We start from the raw sequence: 27,190 nt of genomic DNA on the forward strand, positions 1-27,190 counted from the left end.
AGGGTTGGGGGAGGGAGTGACTGGCGTGACAGAGGCAGGTAGACCTTACCTGGGTACCTCCCATCCACCAGCTCAGCAGGTTCCTTAACCATGGGCCCTGCCTTCCATGCCCCTATACTGCTCACAGCAGCTACAGGGGCCATGTTTGCTGCTGTGAACACTGAGCCTGGGGGATGAGAGGAGAGAGGGCACTTCAAATGCTGCCTGTCCTGCAAACAGGCAGCTGCTATTGGCTGGCAACTGGCCAATGGGAGCTACTGGGAGCAAGAGTGGTGTGAGAAACCACTTGCCCCCTCCCCTGGACTCTCAGAAATCCCAGAAGCACAAGGCCTGTTAGCAACCAGCTTTCCTAAGTTCCAGGCAGGGGCGGGGTTGATAGGGAGCCAGCTGAGGCGCTCACAGGCTGGATCTGGCTCGCAGATCGTATTTTGCCCAGCCCTGATCTAGACCATCCCTGACAGGTGTTTGTCCAACCTGCTCTTAAATGTCTCCAGTGATGGAAATTCCACAACCTCCCTAGGCAATTTATTCCAGTGTTTAACCACCCTGGCAAGTTTTGCCTTATGTCCAATCTAAACCTTCCTTGCTGCAGTTTAAGCCCATTGCTTTGTGTCCTATCCTCAGAGGCTAAGGAGCTCTGGTTGCCGTAGCAGCAGCAGCCAGGGCTCACTGGCCCTTTTGAATTGCCAGGCCTCCCTGTTGGTGGGCCTGAAGCTCACACAGCTTCTCATGTGCAGTACCAGTACAGAAGTAGGATGTGACTGCAGGTTACTAATATCAATAGTGCATTTATGCAGTAGGGGGGAAGGCTACGATGCCTTGACAAGCACACCCCTTGCAGCGAGGATGCTCTATAATCAAGGCCAGTGTCAGCAGCCTGACTCCTTGTCAATAGCTCCTCAGGATACCTGGGCTCCATTTGAGATAGGTTTCAATTTCAAAGACGCAGCCTGAGTTGCTGGACAGGCTACAGTTATGTTGTTGAGGCTCTGTCTTGATTTTAGGAAAACTGGTTGGCTGCGTCTAGACTGGCAAGTTTTTCCGCAAAAGCACTTGCTTTAGCGGAAAAACTTGCCAGCTGTCTACACTGGCCACTTGAATTTGTGCAAGAACACTGACGATCTAATGTAAGATTGTCAGTGTTCTTGCGCAAATACTATGCTGCTCCCGTTCGGGAAAAAGCCCTCTGACGCAAATGTATTTGTGCAAGAGGGCCAGTGTAGACAGCTAAAAAGTGTTTTGTGCAAAAAAGCCCAGATGGTGAAAATGGCGATCAGAGCTTTCTTGTGCAAAACTACATCTAGATTGGCACGGACGCTTTTCTGCAAAAAGTGCTTTTGCGGAAAAGTGTCCGTGTCAATCTAGACGCTCTTTTCCGCAAATGCTTTTAACGGAAAAACTTTTCTGTTAAAAGTATTTGCGGAAAATCATGCCAGTCTAGACATAGCCATTGTGTTTATATTGTATGTAGGTATTTGGCAGCAACCCAGACTACAAGTTGACTCAGGGATGGGCAAAAGGGCCTCTGCCAAGCAAGCTCATCCAGCCCACGGAGGCTCTGCCTCTCCCCCAACTCCAGGCCAATCAGGGTCTGGGTGTGGGGGAAAACATGCAATATCTCCTCTCTCCCGCCCCACCTCCCCCCTGCAAGGAGTGTGCAGCTCTTCTAATTTCTGAAGTGGAACCCAGTCAAAAATGATTGTCCACCCCTGAGTTAACCAGATCAATTAAGCTATTACCCTGCATCTACACTAGGAAAATGTTTGTGTTTAAGTCAGGATTTCCTAACACTTCTTATTTCAGCTTGACTAAGTTAAGACAAAGCCTAAGAGACCCAATCTAAAGGGATCAATAGAAAAAGAATTAAGTATAAAATGCTCAAAATAATATTTGGCACTCAACACAGGAATATTTTCAGGCACATAGACTCTTTGACCCATATTCATGCACTTCAATAGAAGGAGTTTGGTTTTCAGTGAGGTGATAGAGAACACATGGTCAGCATTTTTAAAATATCACCTCACTTTTACTTAGATGCCTAATTAGCTGATCCTGCCACTTACTCCACATGGGCAGACCCCTGCACCCACGTGGACCTCACTCACTTCAGTGGAGCTTTGTATCAGAATAGGGAGCCTCTTGCATGGAGCAAGTTGTGTCCTTCATATATAACCTCAGGCAACTGCCCCAGGGCCTGTGATTCAAAGGGGTCTGAGGTGCTGACCAGTGATAGTGGCAGCGCCCAGAATCTCGAGCCCTTTAAATCGCTGCCAGAGCACCACACAGCACATTCTGGGAACTTCTAGGGCTGCCTTGGGGGGTTAGGCCACTGCACGGCATGTTCCAGGTAGCGCGGCGGGGGAGAGTGTTTGCCACGGTCTGGGCAGTGCTAAGGGCTGGCTGCCCTGAGTCCCACCACTTCCTGAAGCATGGAGTCAGGTCACCCCCACCTTACCCAGGGACCTAGTATGGCTGTTGGCTCCCCTGACCTCTGGAGTCTAATGTTAAACACTAAAGTTTAAAATATAATAATTCATGGCCAAAATTAAGAAAGACAAAACTAGTCTGAATTAACTTTCTATTTCTTTCTTTACAGAATACAAAAACTATTTTTAAAAAAATCAGCATCTTTTCAAAATGATTGTTAAATAACATTTTATTTTAAAGCCATATTAGAAATAGCATTACAATATTTCACAGTATATTTTAGTGCTCTGTCAATACCCACATAGGCTGGATACTCAGTTTGTAGCCTTTTAACAGAGAATGCACCCAAGGCATGGATTAATTGGCTAATAAAATATGCTCTGTTATTTAATAATGAGATGATTTACCCAGCATTGCTTGGGTCCTTAACTCAAATAAATGTTGCTTTTCTTCATTTAAATCATTGTTCTGGGGTGAGGCTCGGGATGAGGGGTTCACCATGCAGGCTGTCCTGGAAAGAGGAAAAACCCCAGCCCTTTCTAACCGCAGAAGCTTGGGGTCAGGTGAGAAGCACCTGCCCATGGTCACTGCAGGTGCATCAGACAGAGCTGGGGAAGGGGAGCATGTCCCTCCGCTGGGGAACAAACAGACAAACTCTCAAATAGAGAAACTCTCTGAAATATATAGCAGATAGCTGTCCCTTTGTCCACCCCTTTCCCTGCTGGCCCAATGGTGTTATAGCTGGTCCCGACCTCCGGCCACTTGCTAGTCCTCTGTAGTCATTCTACAGCATAACTCCCTCCTCTCAGATCCCTCCCTTTCACTCTCATGAAAAACAATCACATTTCAGGCATAACCCATTGTCTTGACATAACTTAATCCTTACCTTGCTTTAGGTTATGGTAAGAAGAAGCTGCATACCAAATTTGGTGGTCCAAGTTATTAGTTTAGGAGGACTCATGGAGGGACAGACAGATGCACATTTCTAAAATATATTGTAAGATGACATGAGAGAATCAAAATATGAGACTCTTACTACCTTATATCAAGATGCTAAAGTGTAGTAGAGCATTCTAAGTAGATCATGAATTTATGGATATAAAAATGAACCGAGTGAAGAAAAAATCAGCTCCAACTTATATATATTTTATAAACAGGAAACAAAGGATAGGAATAAATGGCCAGTTTCCAGAATGGAGAGAGGCAACTAGTGGTGGACTCCCTCAAGGGTCTGTACTGGGACCAATCCTATTCAATCTGTTTATAAATTATCTGGAGAAAGGGGTAAACAGTGAGGTTGCAAAATTTGCAGATGATACCAAACTGCTCAAGATAGTTAAGACCAAAGCAGTCTGAAGAGCTTCAAAAACATCTTAAAAAACTAAGTGATTGGGCAACAACATAGCAAATGAAATTTAATGTTGATAAATGTAAAGTCATGCACATTGAAAAAAATAAACCCAACTATATGATGGGGACTAATTTAGCTATTACTAGTCAAGAGAGAGATCTTGGAGTCATTGTGGGTAGTTCTCTGAAAACATCCACTCAATGTGCAGCGGCAGCCAAAAAAGCTACTGGAATGTTAGGAATCATTAAAAACAGGACAGAAAATAAGGCAGAGACTATGGCTGTGTCTAGACTGCACCCCCTTTCCGGAAAAGGGATGCAGATTAGCCACAGCGCAATTGCAAATGAAGCAGGGATTTAAATCTTCCCCGCTTCATTTGCATAAACATGGCTGCTGCTTTTTTCCGGCTCGGGGCTTTGCTGGAGAAAAGCGCCAGTCTAGATGGGAATCTTTCGGAAAATAAAGCCTTTTCCAAAAGATCCCTTATTCCTGATTTTAAGAGGAATAAGGGATCTTTCGGAAAAGGCTTTATTTTCCTAAAGATCCCCGTCTAGACTGACGCTTTTCTCCGGCAAAGCCCCGAGCCAGAAAAAAGCTGCAGCCATGTTTATGCAAATGAAGCGGGGAAGATTTAAATCCCTGCTTCATTTGCAATTGCGATGTGGCTAATCTGCATCCCTTTTCCGGAAAGGGGGTGCAGTCTAGACACAGCCTATCTTTTTGTCTTTATATAAAACCATGGTACTCCCACGTCTTGAATACTGCGTACAGATTTGGTGGCTTAATCTCAGAAAAGATATATTGGCATTGGAAAAGGTTCAGAAAAGGGCTACAAAAATGATTAGGGGTTTAGAACAGGTGCCATATGAAAAGAGATTAAAAAGATGGAACTTTTCAGCTTAGAAAAGAGGAAACTAAGGGGAGATATGATAGAGGTCTATAAAATTATGACTGGCACTGAACAAGTGAATAAGAAAAAGGTATTTACTTGTTCCCATGACATAAGAACTAGAGGTCCCTAAATTAAATTAATAGGCAGTAGGTTTTAAACAAACAAACAAAAAAAGGAGTTTTCTTCACACAGGTCTGCAACTGCCCCCCACCTTTGTATGTAGGCTCACAGGTTAATCATGAAACTTTTATCACTTCCAAAACATTCCTTGGAGTTGTCTGATTGTTGAAAGAAAAGGAATCACTGAGGAAAAGAAAGAAAGAAAGAAAGAAAGAAAGAAAGAAAGAAAGAAAGAAAGAAAGAAAGAAAGAAAGAAAGAAAGAAAGAAAGAAAGAAAGAAAGAAAGAAAGAAAGAAAGAAAGAAAGAAAGGGATGATCATAGAGACCTCAAGAAGTCATCGAGAACAGTCCCCTGACCTCACGGCAGGACCCAGCACCATCTAGACCATCCCTGATAGATGTCTGTCTAACCTGCTCTTAAATATCTCCAGAGATGGAGATTCCACAACCTCCATAGGCAATTTATTCCAGTGTTTAACTACCCTGACAGTTAGGAACTTTTTCCTAATGTCCAACCTAAACCTCCCTTGCTGCAGTTTAAGCCCATTGCTTCTTGTCCTATCCTCAGAGGCCAAGGAGAACAATTTTTTTCCCTCCTCCTTGTGTCACCCTTTTAGATACCTGAAAATTGCTATCGTGTCCCTCTCAGTCTTCTCTTTTCCACACTAAACAAACCCAATTCTTTCAGTCTTCCTTCATAGGCCATGTTTTCTAGACCTTTAATAGTTCTTGTTGCTCTTCTCTAGACCTTCTCCAATTTGTCCACATCTTTCTTGAAATGTGGTGCCCAGAAGTGGACATAGTACTTCAATGGAGCCTAAAAAGCCCAAAGTAGAGCAGAAGAATGATTTCTCATGTCTTGTTCACAACACTCCAGTTAATACATCCCAGAATCATATATCGGCCTTTTTTTCAACAGCATCACACTGTTGGCTCATATTTAGCTTGTGGTCCACTGTGACCCCTAGATCCCTTTCTGCCGTACTCCTTCCTAGACAGTTGCTTCCCATTCTGTATGTGTGAAACTGATTGTTCCTTACTAAGTGGAGTACTTTGCATTTGTCCTTATTAAACCATCTTATTTACCTCAGATCATTTCTCCAGTTTGTCCAGATCATTTTGAATTATAACCCTATCCTCCAAAACCCCTTCCAGATTGGTATCATCGGCAAACTCAATAAGCGTAATCTCTATGCCAATATCTAAACCATTGAAGATATTGAACAGAACCAATCCCAAAACAGACCCCTGTGGAACCCCAATTCTTATGCCTGTCCAGCATGATTGTGAACCATTAATAACTACTCTCTGAGAACAGTTATCTATCCAGTTATGCACCCACTTTATAGTAGCCCCATCTAAATTGTATTTACCTACTTTATTGATAAAAATCATGCGAGACCGTATCAAATGCCTTACTAAAGTCTAGGTATACCATGACCACTGCTTCTCCCTTATCCACCAGACTCGTTATCCTATCAAAGAAAGCTATCAGATTGATTTGACATGATTTGTTCTTTACAAATCCATGCTGGCTGTTACTTATCGCCTTATTATCTTCCAAGTGTTTGCAGATGAATTCCTTAATTACTTGCTCCATTATCTTTCCGGGTACGGAAGTTAAACTGACTGGTCTATAGTTTCCTGGGTTGTTCTTATTTCTCTTTTTTATAAGTGGGCACTATATTTCCCTTTTCCAGTCTTCTGGAATCTCTCCTGATATCCATGATTTTACAAAGATGATAACTAAAGCCTCAGATACCTGCTCTATCAGCTCGTTGAGTATTCTAGGATGCATTTCATCAGGCCCTGGTGACTTGCAGACATCTAACTTTTCTAAGTGACCTTTAACTTGTTCTTTTTTTTCTTCTTCCTTCATCAGACTTCTTGGTGAAGACTGAAACAAAGAAGTCGTTAAGCACCTCTGACATTTGCAAATTTCCTGTTACTTTTTCTCCCTCCTCACTAAGCAATGGGCCTACCCTGTCCTTGGTCTTCCTCTTGCTTTGAATATATTTATAGAATGTCTTCTTGTTACTCTTTATGGGCATGTCTAGACTGCCTGTGGCTTTCGAAAGAAGATATGCAAATTCGGCACAAATTTGCATATCTTTTTCTGATCCCATTTTTGGAAGAGTTTTAAAAAAATCAGTCTAGATGCGGTTCTTTTGAAAAAAACCCTTTTCGAAAGAAACCTGTATACCTCATTTTTTTAGGAAGAAGGGGTCTTTCGAAAAACGATTTTTTCTTGAAAGAACCATGTCTACATTGCTTTAAAAAAAAACTCTTCCAAAAATGGGATCGGAAGAAGATATGCAAATGTGCGCCAAATTAGCATATCTTCTTTCGAAAGCCGCGGGCTGTCTAGACGTGCCCTATGTCTCTAGCTAGATTGAGCTCATTTTGTGCCTTTGCCTTTCTAAATTTGCCCCTGCATACCTATATTGTTTGCTTGTATTCATCTTTTGTAATTTGTCCTAGTTTCCACTTTTTATATGACTCCTTTTTGATTTTTAGATCATGCAAGATCTTCTGGTTAAGCCAAGGAGGTCTTTTGCCATATTTTCTATCTTTCCTATGCAGTAGAATAGCTTGCTTTTGGGCCCTTAATAATATCCCTTTGAAAAACTATCAACTCTCTTTGGTTGTTTTTCCCCTTGGTCTTGCTTCCCATGGGACCTTACCTACCAGCTCTCTGAGCGTACCAAAATCTGAGTTCCTGAAATCCATTGTCTCTATTTTACTGTTCTCCCTTCTACCATTCCGTAGAATCATGAACTCTATGATTTCATGATCACTTTCACCCAAACTGCCTTCCACTTTCAAATTCTCAACCAGTTCCTTCCTATTTGTTAAAATCAAATCAAGAACAGCTTCTTCTCTGGTAGCTTTCTCAACCTTCTGAAATAAAAAACTGTCTTCAATGCAGTCCAAGAACTTAGTGGATAGTCTGTGCCCTGCTGTGTTAGTTTCTCAACATATGTCTGGATAGTTGAAGTCCCCCATCACCACCAAATTATTTTGTTAGTTTAAAAAAAGCCTCACCCAACTCTTCTACTTGGGTAGGTGGTCTCTAGTAGACCCCTAGCATGACATCACTCTTGTTTTTTACCCCTTTTAACCTAACCTAGAGACTCTCAACACATCTGTCTCCTACATCCACGTCCAACTCAGTTCAAGTATATACATTTTTAATATATAAGGCAACACCTCCTCCCTTTTTTCCTGACCTATCTGATGTGAAATTCTACAAGGTCACAGGTCTGTTGGTGTGAATGAGGGGAATTTTAGAATTGCATGAAATTAAATGAGCATGATACCACAGATTCTAACTCAGGTTAACTCCCGCTGGCGTTAATAGGAGACTTCCACAGTAAGGGCATTAACTTGACCTAACAGAACGAATCATAAATAATAATAATTATGATTAATAAAATAGAACAGTGGGTGCTATAGATGAGTAAATGGAGGCTATTGAGATATTTCCACATTTCAATGGATAAATTTAGGAAAATCACACCCTCACAGCTAGATTTTGACAAGTTATTTGTTTGCTATTATTATTCTCTCTGTTAAAATGGCCTTGGCTCTAAAATGAAATCTAAATTTTAAAAGAAAAAGAAATAGCATATTCCTTCTGTCTTGCATTTCATACTGTTTAATTTATGGATCTCTTTTGCCTAAGAAGTTTAATGAAATTTTCACTGTGACTTTATTCCTGTGTGATTTATAATACATCAAACACTGCAAATCAATCAGCACAGGCTTAAAAATCAGCACCAGTTGATTAATCCCCTTTAAAACAAATATACACACAAGTCATTTAGGGTATGTCTAGACTACAGGATAAGGTTGAATTAAGAAACGCAACTTCAGCTACATTAATTACGTAGCTGAAGTCGAAGTAGCTTAACTCAACTTTTGGTGCCGTCCACACTGCAGGAAGTTAAAGGAAGAAAGCTCTTCCTTTGACTTCCTTTACTCCTCATGGAAGCAGGATTACTGGCATTGACCAGAGTGCCCCTCTCAGTTCGAATCAGTGTGTCTTCACTAGACCTACTAATTTGAACCCTGGAAGATTGACAGCATCAGTTTTGATCTTCTCTGTAATGTAGAAATACCCTTAGGGATGGGACATGGACATACATTACTTAATTTCATTTAGCAGATAGAAAATACCCACATGCCTGTTTTTGTGGAAAGAGTATCTAATTTTTTTTTATTTCTCCTAAAGCTCTGCATAAAAACACAGCAGCACGTAAACCTTCTCATTATGTAGTTGGGGTATGTCTATATGGCAGCTCTGCACGCCCAGAAGAGGCAGAGCTTAGGGCAGTCAGTCCTTAGCACTGCCTGGGCCACAGCTCTGCTTCCCCCCAGCCCTGTGCTGGAGCTGGAGGGAGCCCATCCTGGGGGCAGCTGGGCAGCCACCATCAGCTTCCTGGCTCCATCTCCACAGCTGGCCCAGATCAGCTGTTTCTGTCTCACAGGGTTCTGGGTGCAGGGCTATAAAACAGGGATATAGACATTCTGGCTTGGGCTTGAAATGCAAGAGAGGGTCATATGGTCCGGTCTCAAGTCCAAGCATGACCTTCTACACCATAGTTCTACAGGCCCATAGCCCAAGCCTTGCAAGAACCAGCCACAGCTGTCTTCAGGTTTGTTATCACAAAGTATATGCACCCTCAAGTTCTCTTATCAATGTTCCTTTAAATGGGCAGCTGAAAGGGAAGATACATAACACAGTATATCACAAAGTTGCATTTAGGGTTGCCAGATGTCCAGTTTTGAGCCAGTATTTGAGCTTTCTGTTCGAGAAACAAATTGAGAAAATATAAATGAGAAAATATAAATGCCCAGTATTTTCTAAATAAGATGTAATGCAGATTGTGATGTAATGTCAAGTGTGTCCGGTATTTTTGTTGAAACCATCTGGCAACCCTAGTTGCATTGGAAACAACTAGTTTAGTGGGCATGAACCTCTGCCACCAAGCTAAGGAAGTGTCCTATATTTATAATATGGATTTATTTAACTAAATTATTACCTTTCTGCAATGCTTTCAACAGTTTGTTAATTTTCCAACTCCCTTTTGCATGTCACTGTGAGCATAGAGCATGAGGTAAATCTAAAATGGCAGAGAGCACAAGACAAGGATGTGTGTGTGCAAAGGTGGAACATGTCCTGATTCAGTAAAGCATTTCAACCAGCACTTGCCTTTAATCATATTAGTAGTTCCAATGACTTCAGTGGATTTAGTTAAGAATGTGCTTGGGTGGGAAATAAGGGGGCCAAAACTAAAGTGAGGTATCTCATAATATTAGTAAGCCCGCAAAGCCTGCATGTAATTCAACCTGCTTTGCAATTGTACATGCTTTGATTGAACTATGGCTGTAGAGCACATTTTTATTCTTCTCTGAGCTTTCCCCAGGGCTGTCCTAATTTCCAAACATTTGCAAGTAGCCACAAGAGTTTGAAATTGCACCTGGGAGTCAGTATGGAGTAGAAACAAGTCCCAGCCACACACCATTTAATGCCAGAGCAATCCCTCCTTCCTTGCTAGGTATGGAGGCAGCAGGAAACTCTATGGGTATGTCTACACTACAGTGCTAATTCGAAATAACGCATCTATACACAAAAACTATTTCAAAATACACCGAGTGGACCCTAAACTGAAGTTAAGGCTGGTCGGAACCAGTGCCGGCAGGGCATCAGGTTAGGACTCAGTGTGTGGGGCTGCTGCCTGAGGCTAACTGAGTTCTATGCTTAAAGGGACCCAACCCACACCCCGGACAGACAGTTCTCAGGGTTCCCCGCTTGCCTGTCTACCACAATGAGGGACAGCAAAGCAGTCCTGTCTTGGAGTGCCCTGAGTCCCCGAACTCGGGACACCACAGCACTCAGCCACATGGATCTGAGCTGCCCCTGGGCACACGTGGGGTCGTTGCCATCAGCCCGACTGCACTTGCTACAGGCTGCCACCCGGGGGGTCCATCGGGGGGCTGTCAGGATCCAGGAGGTCCTGAGGGAGAGCGTTCACCCCAAGGAGCCCTCAGAGCCTCCCTGGTCCTCCCCACCAGGGGCTCGTACCCCATTCCTCCCTCATGTCCTTCCACTTACCCCTCCCTAGCTCCCCTTCCTGATGTCAAATAAAAGACACGTATGTTCAAAAATAGAAACTGGGTTTATTGAACAAAACTGAGGGGGGGATGAACCTCTGGGGATACTGGGAAAAGGAGGTGGGAGAGGGGAAGAGAGAGGGTGGAAGAGGGGAGGGGGAAACCTGGGAGGACGGAGCTGGAAGGGGGAAGCAAGGGGAAGAAGGGGGAGGGGAAGCTCAGGGCTCAGGTTTGGGGGTCTCGCCAGACCAACTTGTCTTTCATGCTAACCTGCTCCTGGGTTCGCATGTGGCCTTTGGTGGCCAGGCTGGCAGCTATCCTGCCATAGACAGCCGCATTCCTCCATCTAGTGCGGAGATCATGGACATTGGGGCATCCCCCCAAACCTGAATAAGGCCCAAGATCTCCACCCTGGACCAGGAAGGCTCCCACCTTCTCCAGCCCCTGTCAGGCTCTTGGGAGCTGGCAGACTGCTCCTGGAGAGCTGGCTGCCACTGGCTTGCTGGCTCATGTTTTGGGGCCACTGGGTGGCCACTGCTGGCTCTGGGCTGGCAGGCTTGGAGTTGGCACAGGCACTGTGGCCAGGGTCTACCCCTTTAATGGCTCCGGGGCTGGAGGAGAGGTGAGTAAGTTTTCCTGGTTGTGCCCAGAGTGGCCACCAAGGCTCCCTGGGAAGGGCTGGAGGCCTCCTGTTTCGAATTAAGTGTCTACAAAGCACTTAATTCAAAATAGCTATTTCGAATTTGGTGTTACTCCTCATAGAATGAGGTTTACCAAATTCAAAATAAGGGCTCCACTTTGCCTGTGTACATGCTATTAAAGTTAATTCAAAATAATTGCTGTTATTTCGAATTAACTTTGTAGTGTAGATATGCCCTATGTCAGCTCTACACCATGTTCCACACATGTGCTCTTCCCTGAGCTAGTTGTACTGGTACCACATGAGGCCCAGACTACAGTCCAATGCAGCCTCAGCAAATCAGAGAAAAGAGTCCAGCTTATTTAGAGAAAAGGTCTCAGAATTAATAATCAGAAAATTCTGCATAATTATTCAGAGTCTGTCACCTCTCTCAAAGCTCCATGCAAACCTCAACTACATCAGCCACACAGCAATTCTCAGTGTATTGCTATCCTAGAATTTCAGATGGATAAATTGTGGCACACAGAGAATTCTCCAATGAGAACAATAGTGAGGAGACATACATTCAAGAACATAACTCAAGAGACCTGCATTTAAGTCATGCTCCCATCACAGTAACAAACAGCCTTCCTATATCACACGCAGAAGGCACGATCCTCAGGAAAAACTTCTGGCTTTACAGTACATGGCTATTTCTTGAGACCCATGGCTACAAGGAATTTTTATTCCTGTCAATTTCCCATTATCTAAACTATTGTGTTTTTGTGAAATTTTCCTTTCCATTTTAACAAAGAAAATTGATAGATTTTATAAAACTGTAAATGAAGTAGCAATCTTTAGAAATAACAAACAAATATACTATACTATAATTGTCTAGAAAACATGAAGTTGTGAGGGCCCACAAAATTTTAAATTCACTAGCCCAAGTTGTCAAATGGTCCTTACCCTAGCATCTATTGTTTGAGCATGCACACATGCATGCACGCATGCACATATTAGTACTTGCAAATTGTGCATTCCGGAATTTGTGGTGAGACATTTCTCATACACACAGATGGGGGGCTTTTTTTTCAACTTTGGTGTACAATGGACAGTTATTTCATATCAGAGATCATTGATTATCTACTGGAACATTAATTTTATTAAATTGAAAAAAGCTATTTCATATCTTCTCAGCTCATTGTTTTCTCAGCACTGCATTCTAACTTACCAGCTCAATTCAATCACACTATATAAAATGTCAAATTGTGTGACCCACACAATTATATATACTCTATGTCCCTAGAAGATCCTTTAAAGCAGCAGCTCAAGTTCAAATCAAGAACAATTCTCCATGATAAAAGTTACTGGATTTTTTTCTACAGACTCCAATCTTACAGATCTATTTTACAACTCACATTATTGTAACTATAGAAAGTGCTGACATTTCCTTCCAAATCTTTTTCTCACTCTAAAGAGAATATGAGTTTACAACAGCCAAAATAGTACATGGTTGGGTATAAAATCATGATATATTATTGCATTTCTTTCTTGCTATTAGTTCAAGAGATCTACTTAGTAGTGGGTTGGACCATTCCCCAATTATCTGAACTAGAATTACATCACATACCTGGGTACTGTTAATAACATACCAATGCAACTACAATAGGTGTACATTATGTGCTATTAGAGTTTGATGAGTGTTCTTTGTTACTGACTTCAGATAAAGCGCTACAATTTTTAGGCTGTTTAGATCAATAGGTATCATATTGATTCAATGGTTTTCTTTTCATCATGTTGTCATTATACTTGGAATGATTTTTCCTCATTTTATTACTTTGCCTTAGTTAATGCCCCAGAGAGGATTTTATTTAGTCTTTGTTAGCTTAGCTCAGAAACAATTTTGTTGTTGATGGATTCGCCTCTCCCCCCCCCCCCCCTTCAGCTTTTGTGGATTTTTTGGAACTGTAGCCTAGGAAGCTGAAAAACAAAGAATTAGAGAGAAAGATAAGGATATAGAGAGAAACAGTTAAATGTTCTCCTAGTTATATCAATTTCACAAACAAGTTTGTTAACCTGGCATTTAAGGTTGAAAGAGCCTTATTATTTACGTCAACCAAGAAACCATAAAATGAAAGCTGTAGGGTTTTTTATTCCCCATGCAGCCTAGAAATTGAAAGCTATTAATACATTTTATAAAGATAACCCCCAAAATTCACAGTATGCAACTAAACAGGCAAAGAATTAGATATACATCCACTGGCACCACCCCAAGAACAGCTAACACAAAATTGCTAAGTAGCAAAGGTTATTTCAGTTACCAGAAATACACTGATAGTTTACTGTTAATATTAATAAGCTTGTTTGAACTATGGACAAGCTTGGGTATGAATCCCAGACTGTTTTCTTGTTGACATTAAAAGGACAGCATTAAGGATCACAAAGTAAGAGGAGGTTCTGCAGACCTTTCAAACTGTTTTGTTTGACATCTTATTAATGGTCTGGATGGGGAAATTGATTGTTCCCTCTACAAGTTCACACTAAGCTAGGGGGAGAGGTAGAGATAGGATCCAGAATGACCTAGACAAACTGAAGGATTGGACCACAAGAAATCTGATGAGGTTCATCAAGGACAAGTACAGAAAAGAAGAGTGAGAGGGAATTTGATAGCAACCTTCAACTACCTGAAGGGGATTCCACAAAGAATGGAGAGAGGCTGTTTCTTAATGGTGACAGATGACAGAACAAGGAGCAATGATCTCAAGGTCTAAGTCGGAAATCAGGAAAAACTATTTCAAGGGGAGGATGATAAAGCTCTGGACTGCGTAACCTAGAGAGGTGGTGGAATCTCCATCCTTAAAGGTTTTTAATTCATGGTTTGACAAGGCCCTGGATGGGATGATTTAGTTGGGATTGGTCCTGTTTTTAGCAGGGGATTGGACTCAATGACCTTCTGAGGGGTCTTCCAAACCTATGATTCTATGAATGAGCCTCACTCCTACATAGGCAATCTCTTATCTCCACAGGTGGCTCCCTCCTATCGATTCTCCATATTGGACTACTTTCCTCCCCGTGTAGTTTTCCCTCAGCTGACCTAATCTAATTCAATACACATCCTGGACTTCAGAAAATCAGACTTTGACCACTCCATGGAATTGATGGGCAGGATCCCCTGCAATGCTGACATGAAGGTGAAAGGAATCCAGGAGAGCTGGCAGTATTTTAAATGAGCCTAATTGAAGGCACAGGAAAATACATCCTGATGTGCAGTGAGGTTCAACAAGGACAAGTGCGGGACAAGTGCAGAGTCCTGCACTTGGGATAGAAGATTCCCAAACACTGTGACATGCTGGAGACTGACTGGCTAAGCAGCAGTTTGGCAGAAAAGGACCTGGGGATTACAGTGGATGAGAAACTCGATATGAATCAACAGTGTGTCCTTGCAGCCAAGAAGGCTAATGACATATTAGGGTGCATTAGGACGTGCATTTCCAGCAGATCTAGAGAAGTGATTATTTCCCTTTTTCAGTATGGGTGAGGCCACATATGGAGTATTGTGTCCAATTCTGGGACCCCATTACAGAAAGGATGTGGAGGCATTGAAAAAGGTCCAGTTGAGAGCAGTGAAAATTATTAAGGGTATGGAACACATGACCTATGAGGAGAGGCTAAGGGATTTGGGCTTGTTTAGTCTGCAGAAGAGAAGAGTAAGAGCAAATTTGATAGCAGCCTTCAACTACCTGAAGGGAGGTTCCAAAGAGGATGGAGAGAGGCTGTTCTCAATAGTTACAGATGAAGAATGAGGAGCAATGGTCTCAAATTGCAGTGGGGGAGGTCTAGGTTGGATATTAGGAAAAACTATTTAACTGGGAGTGTGGTGAAGCACTGGAATGGGTTACCTACAGAGGAGGTAGAATTTCTATCCCTAGAGGTTTTTAAGTCCCAGCTTGACAAGGCCCTGGCTGGGATGATTTAATTGAGGTTGGTCCTGCTTTGGGCAGGGGGCTGGACTCGATAACCTCCTGAAGTCTCTTCTGGCCCTATGATTCTATGATCTTTCGAGACTGGAACAATTAACTGTCAGGGTTCTGACTCAGCCAGCCCACCTATCATGACAATCTGCATCTATCCCACAAATATTTGAAAGTGCCTATTAAGCCACGCATGCTTGTCTAAGCCTGCAGCAAGTTGATTTCTGTATTTAAAAGTAAAAAAACCCACAAATCAACTGTTACTATTTCTGAATTCAATTATATTATTCGCTCCCAATTTACTCCTTTGAAAAGATGTTTGACAAATTATGTCATTTTCATTTTTGCCCCATGGGAATCGGCTCCTTTTTTCAATGCAGACTGAATAACAATAAGCTCCCTACTGACCTGATCCAAAGCACACAGAATTTCATACTAAAATTCCTACTGACTTTCTATTGTCTTTCTATAGTTATCTTCAGTGGACTGAAGATAACCATGGAAATGTTCCACCTCTCTTTGTTTTGATTTGTTTAAAAACAAACACACAAGTACCAACTATTTCTCAAAAGTTTGAATAAAGGAGAAAAAGAAGTTACTCACCTTGTGCAGTAATGATTGTTCTTTGAGATGCGTGTCCCGTGGGTGCTCCACTGTAGGTGTCGGGCTTGTCCCGGCACCGCAGATCGGAGATCTTTTCTAGCCGTAGTCTGCCGGACCACACATGCGCAAAGTACGGCTCGTGGCTTTTCGCGCCGTTTAAGCGTTGATGGTCCGACTCCCGCCAGTTCCTCCTGCCTCTTGCTCTGAAAGACACAAAGTATAGAAAACTCCGAAGAGGGGAGGAGGGCGGGTTGTGGAGCACTCACGGGACATGCATCTCGAAGAACAATCGTTACTGCACAAGGTGAGTAACTTCTTTTTCTTCTTTGAGCAGTGTCCCATGGGTGCTCCACTGTAGGTGAATGTACAGCAGTAGCTCACGAATGGAGGAGGGTTCGGAGCTAGCATGCCGTAGCTGAGGATAACACCGCTGTCGCCACCGCCGAATCAGGTATTAAGAGATTAGGGATGGCATAATGTGTAGCGAAGGTTAGGTTGGAAGACCACATAGCAGCTCTACAGATATCTATCAAGAGAACTCCCTTGAGGAATGCAGTGGACATAGCGACTGCCCGAGTCGAATGGGCCCTCAGGGTCGAAGGCAGTGGTTTCTTTCGCAGTTTATAACAAGTTCTTATGCATTGTACAATAGTGGAGGAGATGCGTTGAGTGGACAATGAGCGACCTTTAGAACGGTCCGCCATTGATATTAGTAGCGAGTCCGCCACTCGAAAGGGTCTGATTCTCTCAATATAGAAGGCGAGAGCACGTCTGACATCCAAAGTGTGCAAGCGCGCATGTTCTGGTGAAGCGTGTGGTATGGGATGGAATATAGGAAGAATTATAGGTTCGTTGATGTGAAAACGAGAGATCACTTTGGGACAAAAACGTGGTTGCGTTCGCAATATCACCGCTTGGTGTGTAAAAACCGTATAGGGAGGAGAGACTGATAGTGCAGCTAGCTCACTCACTCTCCTCGCGGAAGTAATTGCCAACAAGAAAATGACCTTCATGGACAGGTCATATAGATTGCATGTTGCTAGCGGTTCGAAGGGTTTGCCCGTCAGGGAATTCAGGACCATTTCGAGGTCCCAAGGATCCGCTAGTTGAGTATAATGTGGATACAAGTTGGACATTCCCTTGAAGAACCTTTTCATTGTTGGATGGGAAAAAAACGGAACATCCGTCGACAGGCTGATGAAAGGCTGCTATTGCAGCGACATGGACTCTAATGGAAGCACAGGTAAGGCCCAAATTTTTGAGGTGTACAAGGTAGTCCAGGATTCACTGCAGAGGTGTAGAGACTGGATTCAGATCCTTTTGGAAACACCATGATGAGAAGTGTGACCATTTTGAGAGGTAAGTAGTTTGCGTAGATAATTTTCTACTGTTTAGTAAAATGTGCTTGACAGTGAGCATAATACTTCTGACTGTCGGAACCAACTAGGTACCATGCCGTGAGTGTGAGATGGTCCACCTGCGGTGGAGAAGGGAGTGGTGATTTTGCGAGAGCAGATCGTGCTGAATTGGTAGAGGACACGGAGGATGTATCGACATGCGATGGAGGTATGGATACCACGTGGGCCAGGCGGGGGCTATTAGGATTACTGTGGCCCTTTCTCGAATAATTGTCTCCACTACCCTGGGAATCAGGGGTGTGGGTGGAAATGCGTATAGTAGGTGACATCCCCAGTTGTATAGGAAAGTGTCGCCTTTTGAATTTCGCCCAATTCCCGCTCTCGAGCAATACTGAGGACATTTCGCATTGTGAGAAGTGGCAAAGAGGTCTACTAGCGGAAATCCCCATCGTTGAAATATCGCCGAGAGCACTGTGGGATGTAACTCCCATTCGTGATTGAGAGAAAAATGCCTGCTGAGGGCGTCGGCCGTTACATTGTGGTGGCCCGGGAGATATTCTGCGATTAAAAAGATGTTGTGGCGATTGCACATGTTCCATAGACGTACCGCTTCTGCGCACAAGGAGTGGGACCTGGCCCCACCCTGCTTGTTTACGTAATAAACGGTTGTCATATTGTCCGTAAGGACTCGTATGACTTGTCCCCGAATGATGGGAAGGAAGTGTCGACATGCTTTGTACACTGCCCTGAGCTTCAGGAAGTTGATGTGCATCAACGATTCGTCTGGTGACCATAGGCCTTGTACTTGTTCGGGGCCGAGGTGTGCGCCCCATCCGATGAGTGATGCATCTGTTGTCAACTGCGCCGACGGCTGAGGGCAATGAAAGGGTACGCCCGACAATAGATTGTCTGGACTTGTCCACCAAGCTAGTGATTTCTTGACCTGGGTGGGAACCGTTATTGTCCTGTGGACATCGCGTACACTGGGGGGACAGATTCGTGCCATCCAGTGTTGAAGGCATCGAAAATGTAACCTTGCGTGTTTGACTACATATGTTGTGGAGGCCATGTGTCCCATAAGCTGTAGGCACCGTAGTATGGGAACCGTTGGACTGATGAGCAAGATCTGGATCAAATCCTGCATCGTCTAGAACCTTTCCATCGGTAATGATGCACGCTCGGTCATAGAGTCTAGACGAGCACCTATGAATTGTATTGTTTGGTGCGGCTCCAATGATGACTTTGGAACATTGAGAATGAGATCCAGCTCCTGGAATAGCGTGAGTGTTGTCTCTGTAGCATTGCGCGCTTCCTGCAATGATTGGGCTCTGATTAAACAATCGTCGAGGTATGGAAAGATCATTATGTGTAGACGACGAAGATATGCGGTCACCACAGGCAGGGTCTTGGAGAAAACCCGTGGAGCCGATGAGAGACCGAACGGCAGGACCTTGTATTGGAAATGGTCTGTACCGATTTGGAAGCATAGGAATCATCTGTGCGCCGGATGAATCGCAATGTGAAAGTATGCATCCTGAAGATCGAGGGATGTGAACCAATCCCCGTTCTGAAGTGCTGGGATGATTGTAGCTAAGGTAACCATTCGAAACCATTGTTTTCGTAAGAAATGGTTGAGGTCGCGAAGATCTAGTATCGGTCTCCATCCCCCTGATTTCTATTCCGTTACAAAGTACCGGGAATAAAAACGTCTGCCCTTGAACTCGTCCGGAACAGGCTCTATTGCTCCGACAGCGAGTAGACGGGTAACTTCTTGCCTGAGCAAGAGCTCGTGAGATGGGTCCCTGAAAAGGGACAGGGCGGGGGGGGGATGGGGGGTAACGACGTGAATGGGATGGTGTAACTGAGGTGAATTGTTTGAAGGACCCATTTGTCGGTGGTGATGTAGGCCCATCAATGGAGGTACGGCCTCAGATGGTGGTGAAATATCGCCTTCGTAGCACTCAGAATGGTAATGATGGGAATGGTTCTCAACCCCTCGAGTGACACGTCAAACTTTCTGTCTGGTACCCTGTTAGGAAGTTGCTTTGGGCGGTGGGCGTCTCCGCTGTTGCCGCTGTCTACCTCTTTGTTGGTCTTGAGGCCTATACTGAGGAAATTGTCGTAGGGGGGGCCTCTGCCTTTGGTAGGGGGTATATCATTTTCTATGATATGGAGGAGTGTACATGCCCAGTGTTTTTAAAGTAGTTCTGGAGTCCTTCCCCGAGTGCAGAAGTTGGTCAGTCTTATCAGAAAAGAGATTCTGCCTGTCAAAGGGTAGATCCTCGACCCTTGAGAAGAGGTCTTTGGGAGCAGAGGACTGTTGCAGCCAGGATGCTCTGCGCATAACGACCGATGTAGCAGTCGTGCGCGCTGCAGCGTCAGCTGTATCCAGGGCAATATGTAAGGCCGTTCCAGAGGCTGCGTAGTCCTCTTGTATTACAGCCTTTAAAATGTCTCGTTTCGCCTCTGGAAGATGTTGAAGCAGCGGTACAAGCTTGGTGTAGTTGTCGAAGTTGTGATTCGCCAACAATGCGGAATAATTGGCCATTCGTAAAGTGAGTGTTGCCGAGAAGTAAGCTTTACATCCGAATAAATCGAGACGCTTACTGTCTCTGTCTGCGGCAGTAGGTTTGTGTTGCGGCATCTTTGCCTTTTGCTGTACTGCATCCACAACCAAGGAGTTAGGCTGTGGATGGGTAAAGAGAAATTCCATCCCCTTAGCGGGGACGAAATACTTTTTATCCACCTTCTTATTTGTCGGCAGGGCGGATGCCGGCAGCTGCCAAATATCGTCTGCAATTTCAAGAATGGCCGCGTCCAGTGGCAACGAAATCTTGGGCTGGTGAGTGTGTTTGATATTACGGAGGAGATGGTGTTGTTTTTGTTCCACGTCCCCCAGCTGCACGTTTTGACTCTCCGCCACTCTCTTAAACAGCTCCTGAAACTTGCGTAGGTCGTCCGAAGGTGAGGTGTCTCCTTGAAAAACTGCATAGTCTGGTGACGATGAAGAATGATGCATGGGTGATTGATCAGGTTCGGGATCCCGAACAGGAAGAGGTTGTCCGGTGTGAGAAGGAGACCCGGAGGGAGTTGGTGGCCTTGAAGGGGCAGGGGGAGTGTGGTGCTTTTGAACGAGAGAGGTTTGAGGGGACCGGTGCTGATGAGAGGATGACCTATGGTGATAGTAGGGCGACGTGGAACGACGGGATCTCCTGGAATATACCGAATGGGTTGAAAACGCGGGCAATCTTGGTGATCGTGACCTTCCTCTGTAATATGTGCTGCGACTGGGTGAACGACGATCATGGTGGTAGGAATGACTGGATCGTGGATCGTGGCGAGATTTGGCCAGTACGAGAGTATTAAGAGTACACCGGAGATGGTGAACGTACTTCAGGAGAGAACTCAGGACTTGGTGAGAAAGAAGATAATCTCCTAGATGTATGGGCAGGTGGTGCCAGCAACTGTTCCGGTGGAGAGGAAGTTGGAGTGGAAAGCACAAAGTGAGGAATTATCTCCACTGGTATTGGAGAAGTCCGTGCCGAGGTGGTCCGCGTCGTCACAGTTGATTGTCTCGGCACCGACGATTGTCTCAGTTCCGGGGACGATTGTCTCAAAGGAGAAGGCTGCCGCGGTGGACGTCCTTCTAAGGGAAGCCTGTGATGTGACGATCCTTCCGGTGCCGAAGGATGGCTCGGTGCCGGTACGCTCGATGACGGGGAACGCTCAGGTGCCGATGAACGTTTAAGCTTTTGTTGCTTCATGGGCGGCGATGATCGATTCGGTGCCGACCATGTAGAAGGAGGATGTTCAGGAGTTACCGAGCGTCGCCTTGTCGAAGGTTTCGGCGTTTGTTTTGGTGATCGTCTAGAATGAGCCGGTGCCGAAGTACGCTCCTGCACTGAGGAATGGCTCGGCTCCACAGGCAGCTTGGACATGCGTCTCTGTGCCGGGGAGCGGCTGCGTGCCAGCGAGTGGCTGCGTGCCGGGGAGCGGCTGCGGCTCGGTGCCAGGGAGCGGCTCGGTGCCGGGGAGCGGCTCGGTGCTGGGGAACGTTCCGCACCGGCAGCGGTTCTCGAAGCCATGGAAGTCCCTGGAAGTGGTTTGGAGACCGAGGGAATGGCTGAGACAGTGGAGCCCGATATAGAAGGGCTTGGAGCTGACTTACTCCGGCTATCTTTAGGCGCCACCGCAATGCTTGCGGGCGGTGCCGTTGATGTCCCTGGCTTGTCGCCTGCACCCGATCTTGAGGGTGGAAGGGATTGCGCTGGAGATGGTTTCCTCTTCATTTTTTTAGTTTGCTCTGCATGCCCCTTAGATTGTTTGGCCTCGGGTTGTAGAGCTTTGTCAAATAAGAGGATCTTTAGGCGCATGTCCCTGTCCCGTCTTGCTCTGGCTGGAGCAATGGGGACATTTTTGGAGTATGTGGCCTTCCCCAAGGCACCTAATGCACAGGGAATGGCCATCAGAGGCAGGCATTGCCTCACGGCATTCGCCGCACTTCTTGAATTCCGGCATTTGAGAAGAATAAACTAACTACTGAAGAGAAAGATTTTTTTTAAACTACTAGAACTATTAACTATAGGAAGAATTAGAACTATAACTTTTAAACTATGTATATAATAATTATTGGTGATCTCTCTCTGTGTTAGTGAACAGGGTTCACGAGAGAGACGTTAATCCGTCCGCGGCCAAGGACGGTCAGGAGGAACTGGCGGGAGCCGGACCATCAATGCTCAAACGGCGCGAAAAGCCACGAGCCGTACTTCGCGCATGCGTGGTCCGGCAGACTACAGCTAGAAAAGATCTCCGATCTGCGGCGTCGGGACAAGCCCGACACCTACAGTGGAGCACCCACGGGACACTGCTCGAAGAAGAAGCTTACATTTTGAACTACCTGCCTCAGTGACATGAGGTTGGTCACTTACTTAATGTGAAAGTCAAATGTGTCAAATGCATGTATAAACTATTTAATTAAAATATCCCAGGCTATTTGAGATCCATTCCAGTTTTACAAATGCAGCATGAAAAACTGCTTTACCTTTATCACCTGAATAGTTTTCCTATAGTAAAGAAGAAAAGTATACCCTCTTGTAAAATATTCAGATACATACCAAGTAAAAATGCAGATGTGTGATCTACTTGCTATGTCTAGACTGCAGGTTTCTTTCAAAAGAAGCTTTTCCGGAAGAAGAGATCTTCCAAAAGTGAGTTTCCACACTGCCAAAGTGCATAGAAAAAGCAATCTGAATGGATGCTATCTCGCATTTAAGCTGTGATTATTATGGATGGAGTGGCCACCAGGGCACCTGTGCTTTTTCCTCCTCTTTAGAAAGAACTCCCTCTTCCCCATCCACACATGCCTTTTTCTGAAAGAGCTCTTTTGGAAAAAGGCTTCTTCCTCATAGAAAGAGGTTTATCAATGTCGGAAAAACCCCTCTGTTCTTTCAATTTTTTTTCCCGAAAGAATGTGATTGCACTGTCGACGTAAGTGAAGTTTTTTCAGAAAAACCGATGTTTTTCTGAAAAAAACTCTGTAGTGTATACATAGCCCTTGTTACTTATCTTGAAAGGAAGATGCTGCTGAGACAATAAACTGTTTTAAAATAAATCCCCTTCTGACAATTCACAAAACAATAGAAAATGTATTAATCTCTGTTCAGCTCACAGTTACTGGCAGTGAAAACTTTAATAGACAACCTAGTCATCAGAATTACTTTGTCAAAATTCCACTGAGGTTTAGCTAATTCTTTTCGAGTCCATTTCATTAGTCTGAAAAAAAAATATTTAAAAAAGTCAAATCCTGATTTAATAAGAGGTGGATTTGAATAAATTACTCTATTCCTATGTTCATTGAACTTTAAATGAATTGCTCCACAATCCATTGCCAAGCAACTAGAAATATCCTTAGGAAGTTCAACAACATACTCATATAAAATTGCTAGGTTGAACAAACAGTTTACTAAGAATTTCAGGCTGACAAGATGAAGAATTATGAATACACAGAGCTTCACTCATTAATTCTATCACTCCTATATAAATGCAAGTTGGTGCTGGCACTTTAAACCTAAAGGCTTGGCAATGTGTTGCCCAATATGTATGATCCATTTCAAGATGACTTAGAATTTTATAATCCCCCCACCATAGAGTAAGACCACAGCTGTAATTAGAAATCAACTCTTCCTATAAATATTCAGCTGCAAAAGGTTCACGAACAAGTTAGTTCATGTACCTATATTTGTGCCTAAATCAGGGTAAAAAATCACAGCTTTTTATACCGATGCTCATTTTAGATATATATAAGCATGTGTTGGATTTATTATCATGGACCCCATGACCCAAAGGAGCAGGAATGTGAGAGGTCAGTGCAATAGGAAATTAGAGCCATCTCACCCAGATGGATGACAATAATTAGTAAATGTCATCTACACCACCACCCCTCTCAGTATAAGTAAATAGTAGTTTGGAAAAAATCAGTATATTAGACTGTCAATCATTTAATATAAGAAAGGCTGGAGCATTCCTAGATTTCCTTTACCTCTAGTAGGGTAGAAATGCTGTTCCCAATCAGTTTTCACGTTCTTGTGGGAGGTAGGAATAATGCTTTTCTAACCTTTTGCTGCCCATGCTATCACAGCTGCACTACTATATCTAGAGTGCTGGTTGCATAAAAAGAAGCATAGAAAGAAGGATCATGTTACATTCAGAGAAATGTTGATAACCATGGACGTTTTCTTGATGTTGTTCTTGGTTTCGGGAACTTGGTTTCTATACTGACAATGTTGGGGGAAAACAGATTGACATCTACTAATTGCCGTGGGCAAAGACATTTGAAATGAAATGTGGGTGATCAAAGCCTGTTAGGGTAAACAGTGTGCTGGCATTTTTGGTGATCATGTAGAGAACAATCTTGGCTCTGACACCCCTCTTCCCTTCTCCTCTTTCAGGTGAAAACGGGGATTAAAAACATTTTTAAAATAATAGGCTCACAAAGGGTACTTCTACATACCAGGGCTAAAGTTGAAATAAGCTAGGCAACTTCAGCTACGTCAATTGCGTAGCTTAAGTTGAAGTAGCTTAATTCGGCTTTTGGTGCTGTCTACACAGCAGGAAATCGAAGGAAGGACACACTTCCTTTGAGTTCCCTTAGCCCTCATAAAAGGAGGGATAGCATGAGTCAGAGTAAGAAGTCATCCAGCTTGACATTATTTCAAAATAAAGGCTTATAGTGTAGATGCGCTCTTTGTTATTTCGGAATAAAGTCAGTTATTTCAAAATAATGCTAAAGTGTAGACATACCCAAAGAAACTATAACACAATCTTTTCCTTTTGCCTCCCCATAAAATATCAAAAATTAAAAAGTATATTGTGGAAGTATATTGTGTTGCTCATTGATATTATCCCTTTGTATTATTGAACTGTCTTTGCTGTAAGCTCCAGCTCACTCTCTAGCACATACACAGTATAGTTTTCCAGAGTCTTCTATCTTTTAGCTTATTACTGTTTTATATTAATACATAAATACTACATGCACAATCTGACAGGCTGTTTCTTTGATGATCTATGTGTCTGCTCTAGTCTCTGTACTTGTTTGCAACCTGCCAAAGTGCAGAAGTTTGTGCCGAAGATCACAAAAGCGTTACTATTTCCTTAATAGGTATGCAAACACCCATAGGTACTAATGAGATGCAAGTGTGTGCATTAAGGTGTGATTGTCACTTCTATTGTCTTTATTGCTTTAAATTGTGCTTCAGTTGAACTGTCGCCATTAAAGTTTTGTTAACTCAGAGATGCATATTAATTAGCTAGCAGGTTAGCTGTTTAAGAGCCAAATCCTGGTGTCAATAGAAGAAGTCCAATTGACTTCAGAGATACAGAATTGGGATCTTAGCTTGTAATAATGCATTTAGTACAAGGACTTATTAAGGCTCAGAGTTTAAGTAATGTGAAAGCTTTATCCCTTGTGTGGAAGTTTAAAATTCCAATTTCCCATTGCTTTTCATTTATGACCTTCCAGCATATTGATAGAAAGTGGTTTCTAATTTTGAGCTTTAGGCTTGCACTGGATTACAGCAGGCAAAATCAACCCTTCAAGTCTTCATGATAATACTTCCTTACATATATAAAATATGAAAATTCAAGTTGAATCAGCTCTCTTAACTCTGGATGCCAAAAAGCTGTACATTTAGAAAGATTTTGTATTATGCCGGTCACTACTGGATTACAACAAGGGCAAAAGTTCAAGCCCAATCCACAGGGCCACTCTACTCCGTGAAGAGAAACAATTTAGAGCTATTATAAGAAAATAACTTTCATTAAGCTTTCATCATTTGCAGTCCACTACAGACCCATCTCAGCTTTCTAAAATGTCAACATCTAAATGTATCATCATTCTTTATTATGCTTGAGGGGGAAGAAAAGATCAAATGGAAATGAAGAAATATCACTTTCCCTTTGGATCAGCAGACAAGAATAGGTATAATTCCATGCCAGAAATGTGTCAGGGCCTGCATTTACTTTATCTATTTACAGTAATAAAAGCAAACATACAAGCATATGAAAATGATATATACGTATATTTGATTTCATTCCGCTTTCCTCCTCATTAGCATGTCATGAAGTCACACATTCCAAGACCAGGAAGGATCACTGTGATGATCTTTTCTGACTTCCAACAGTGAAAAGGCCAAAGAACTTCCCCACAATATTTCCTTTTGAACTAGGGCATATCTGATAACAGAAATTTCATAACATCCACATGTACTCCTACGTTGTTTATAGACAGTTCCCCAAAGGGTGACAGTATATGTTTGACAACTCTTAGAGGGGTAGCCATGTTAGTCTGTAACTGCAAAAACAACAGAGTCCTGTGGCACATTAAAGACTAGCAGATTTATTTGGGCATAAGCTTTTGGGAATAAAAAAGCACTTCGGCTGTGTCTACACTGGCATGAATTTCTGGAAATGCTTAAAACAGAATAGTTTTCGTTATAAGTATTTCCGGAAAAAGAGCATCTACATTGGCAGGCTGCTTTTCTGGAAAAGCCCTTTTTCTGGAAAAGCGTCTGTGGCCAATGTAGACGCGCTTTTCCGGAAAAGAGCCCCGATAGCCATTTTCGTGATCGGGGTTTTTTTTCCAGAAAAGATTACTGGGCTGTCTACACTGGCCCTTTTCCGGAACAATGTTCCGGAATAAGGACTTATGCCCGAGCGGGAGCAGAATAGTTTTTCCGGAATAGCGGCTGATTTTGTACAGTAGAGCGTCGTTGCTTTTCCGGAAATTCAAGGGCCAGTGTAGACAGCTCGCAGCTTATTCCGGAAAAGCGGCTGATTTTCCGGAATAAGTGGCCCAGTGTAGACACAGCCTTCAAGTACAACTGAGATAGTTACAGATCTGACAACTGCACACAGCAGGGAAATTCAGAGGGAAGTCTAGAACTTCAACAGAATCTCACACGGTGTGCCTGTAAATATAGAATATGTGGTAAGTAAAAACACTCACAGGGTACATGTCTACACTAACGGTACTTCTACACTGTACAGCTATTTTGAAATAAACTATTCCGGAAATATAACTTAGTTTGAAATAGCACGCCTACACTGCAGGGAAGCCTCAAAATTAGTCCCAGGAAGGCTTCCCTAATGTAGGCATGCGATCTCGATTTAGAGCCCCAGGAGGCACTGAGGAGGAATAACTGAGAATGGCCCTGGTGAGGGGCTATTTTAAAATAG

General features: G+C 43.5%; 2 protein-coding genes across 19 annotated transcripts in view; both read right to left on the minus strand.

The window, feature by feature from the left end:
* PCDH11X (protocadherin 11 X-linked) overlaps positions 1-27,190 on the minus strand; it is a 1,146,051-nt gene that overhangs the window by 807,298 nt on the left and 311,563 nt on the right. The gene's annotated exons all lie outside the window — the stretch shown is intronic.
* The window catches only part of LOC112547838 (uncharacterized), a 240,467-nt gene that overhangs the window by 179,926 nt on the left and 33,351 nt on the right, over positions 1-27,190 (minus strand). The window contains exons 2-4 of one of the 9 annotated variants that reach the window (XR_012906844.1): positions 23,997-24,117; positions 23,127-23,230; positions 11,415-13,506 (exon numbers count right to left, since the gene is read on the minus strand). The exons of 5 other annotated variants lie outside the window; for them this stretch is intronic. Coding sequence is in view for 2 of the 4 variants with exons in the window: in XM_075940739.1 (XP_075796854.1) it covers positions 17,485-19,122 (1,638 nt within the window). In the remaining 2 variants the exon portion in view is untranslated. Of the gene's footprint in view, positions 1-11,414; positions 13,507-16,260; positions 23,231-23,996; positions 24,118-27,190 lie in introns of those variants that run through there. 3 more of the 9 variants (XR_012906843.1, XM_075940739.1, XM_075940738.1) reach the window with 3 other exon arrangements.

This window comes from Pelodiscus sinensis, chromosome 13, assembly GCF_049634645.1.
Source record: "Pelodiscus sinensis isolate JC-2024 chromosome 13, ASM4963464v1, whole genome shotgun sequence".
In the NCBI taxonomy this organism is placed as follows: Eukaryota; Metazoa; Chordata; order Testudines; family Trionychidae; genus Pelodiscus; species Pelodiscus sinensis.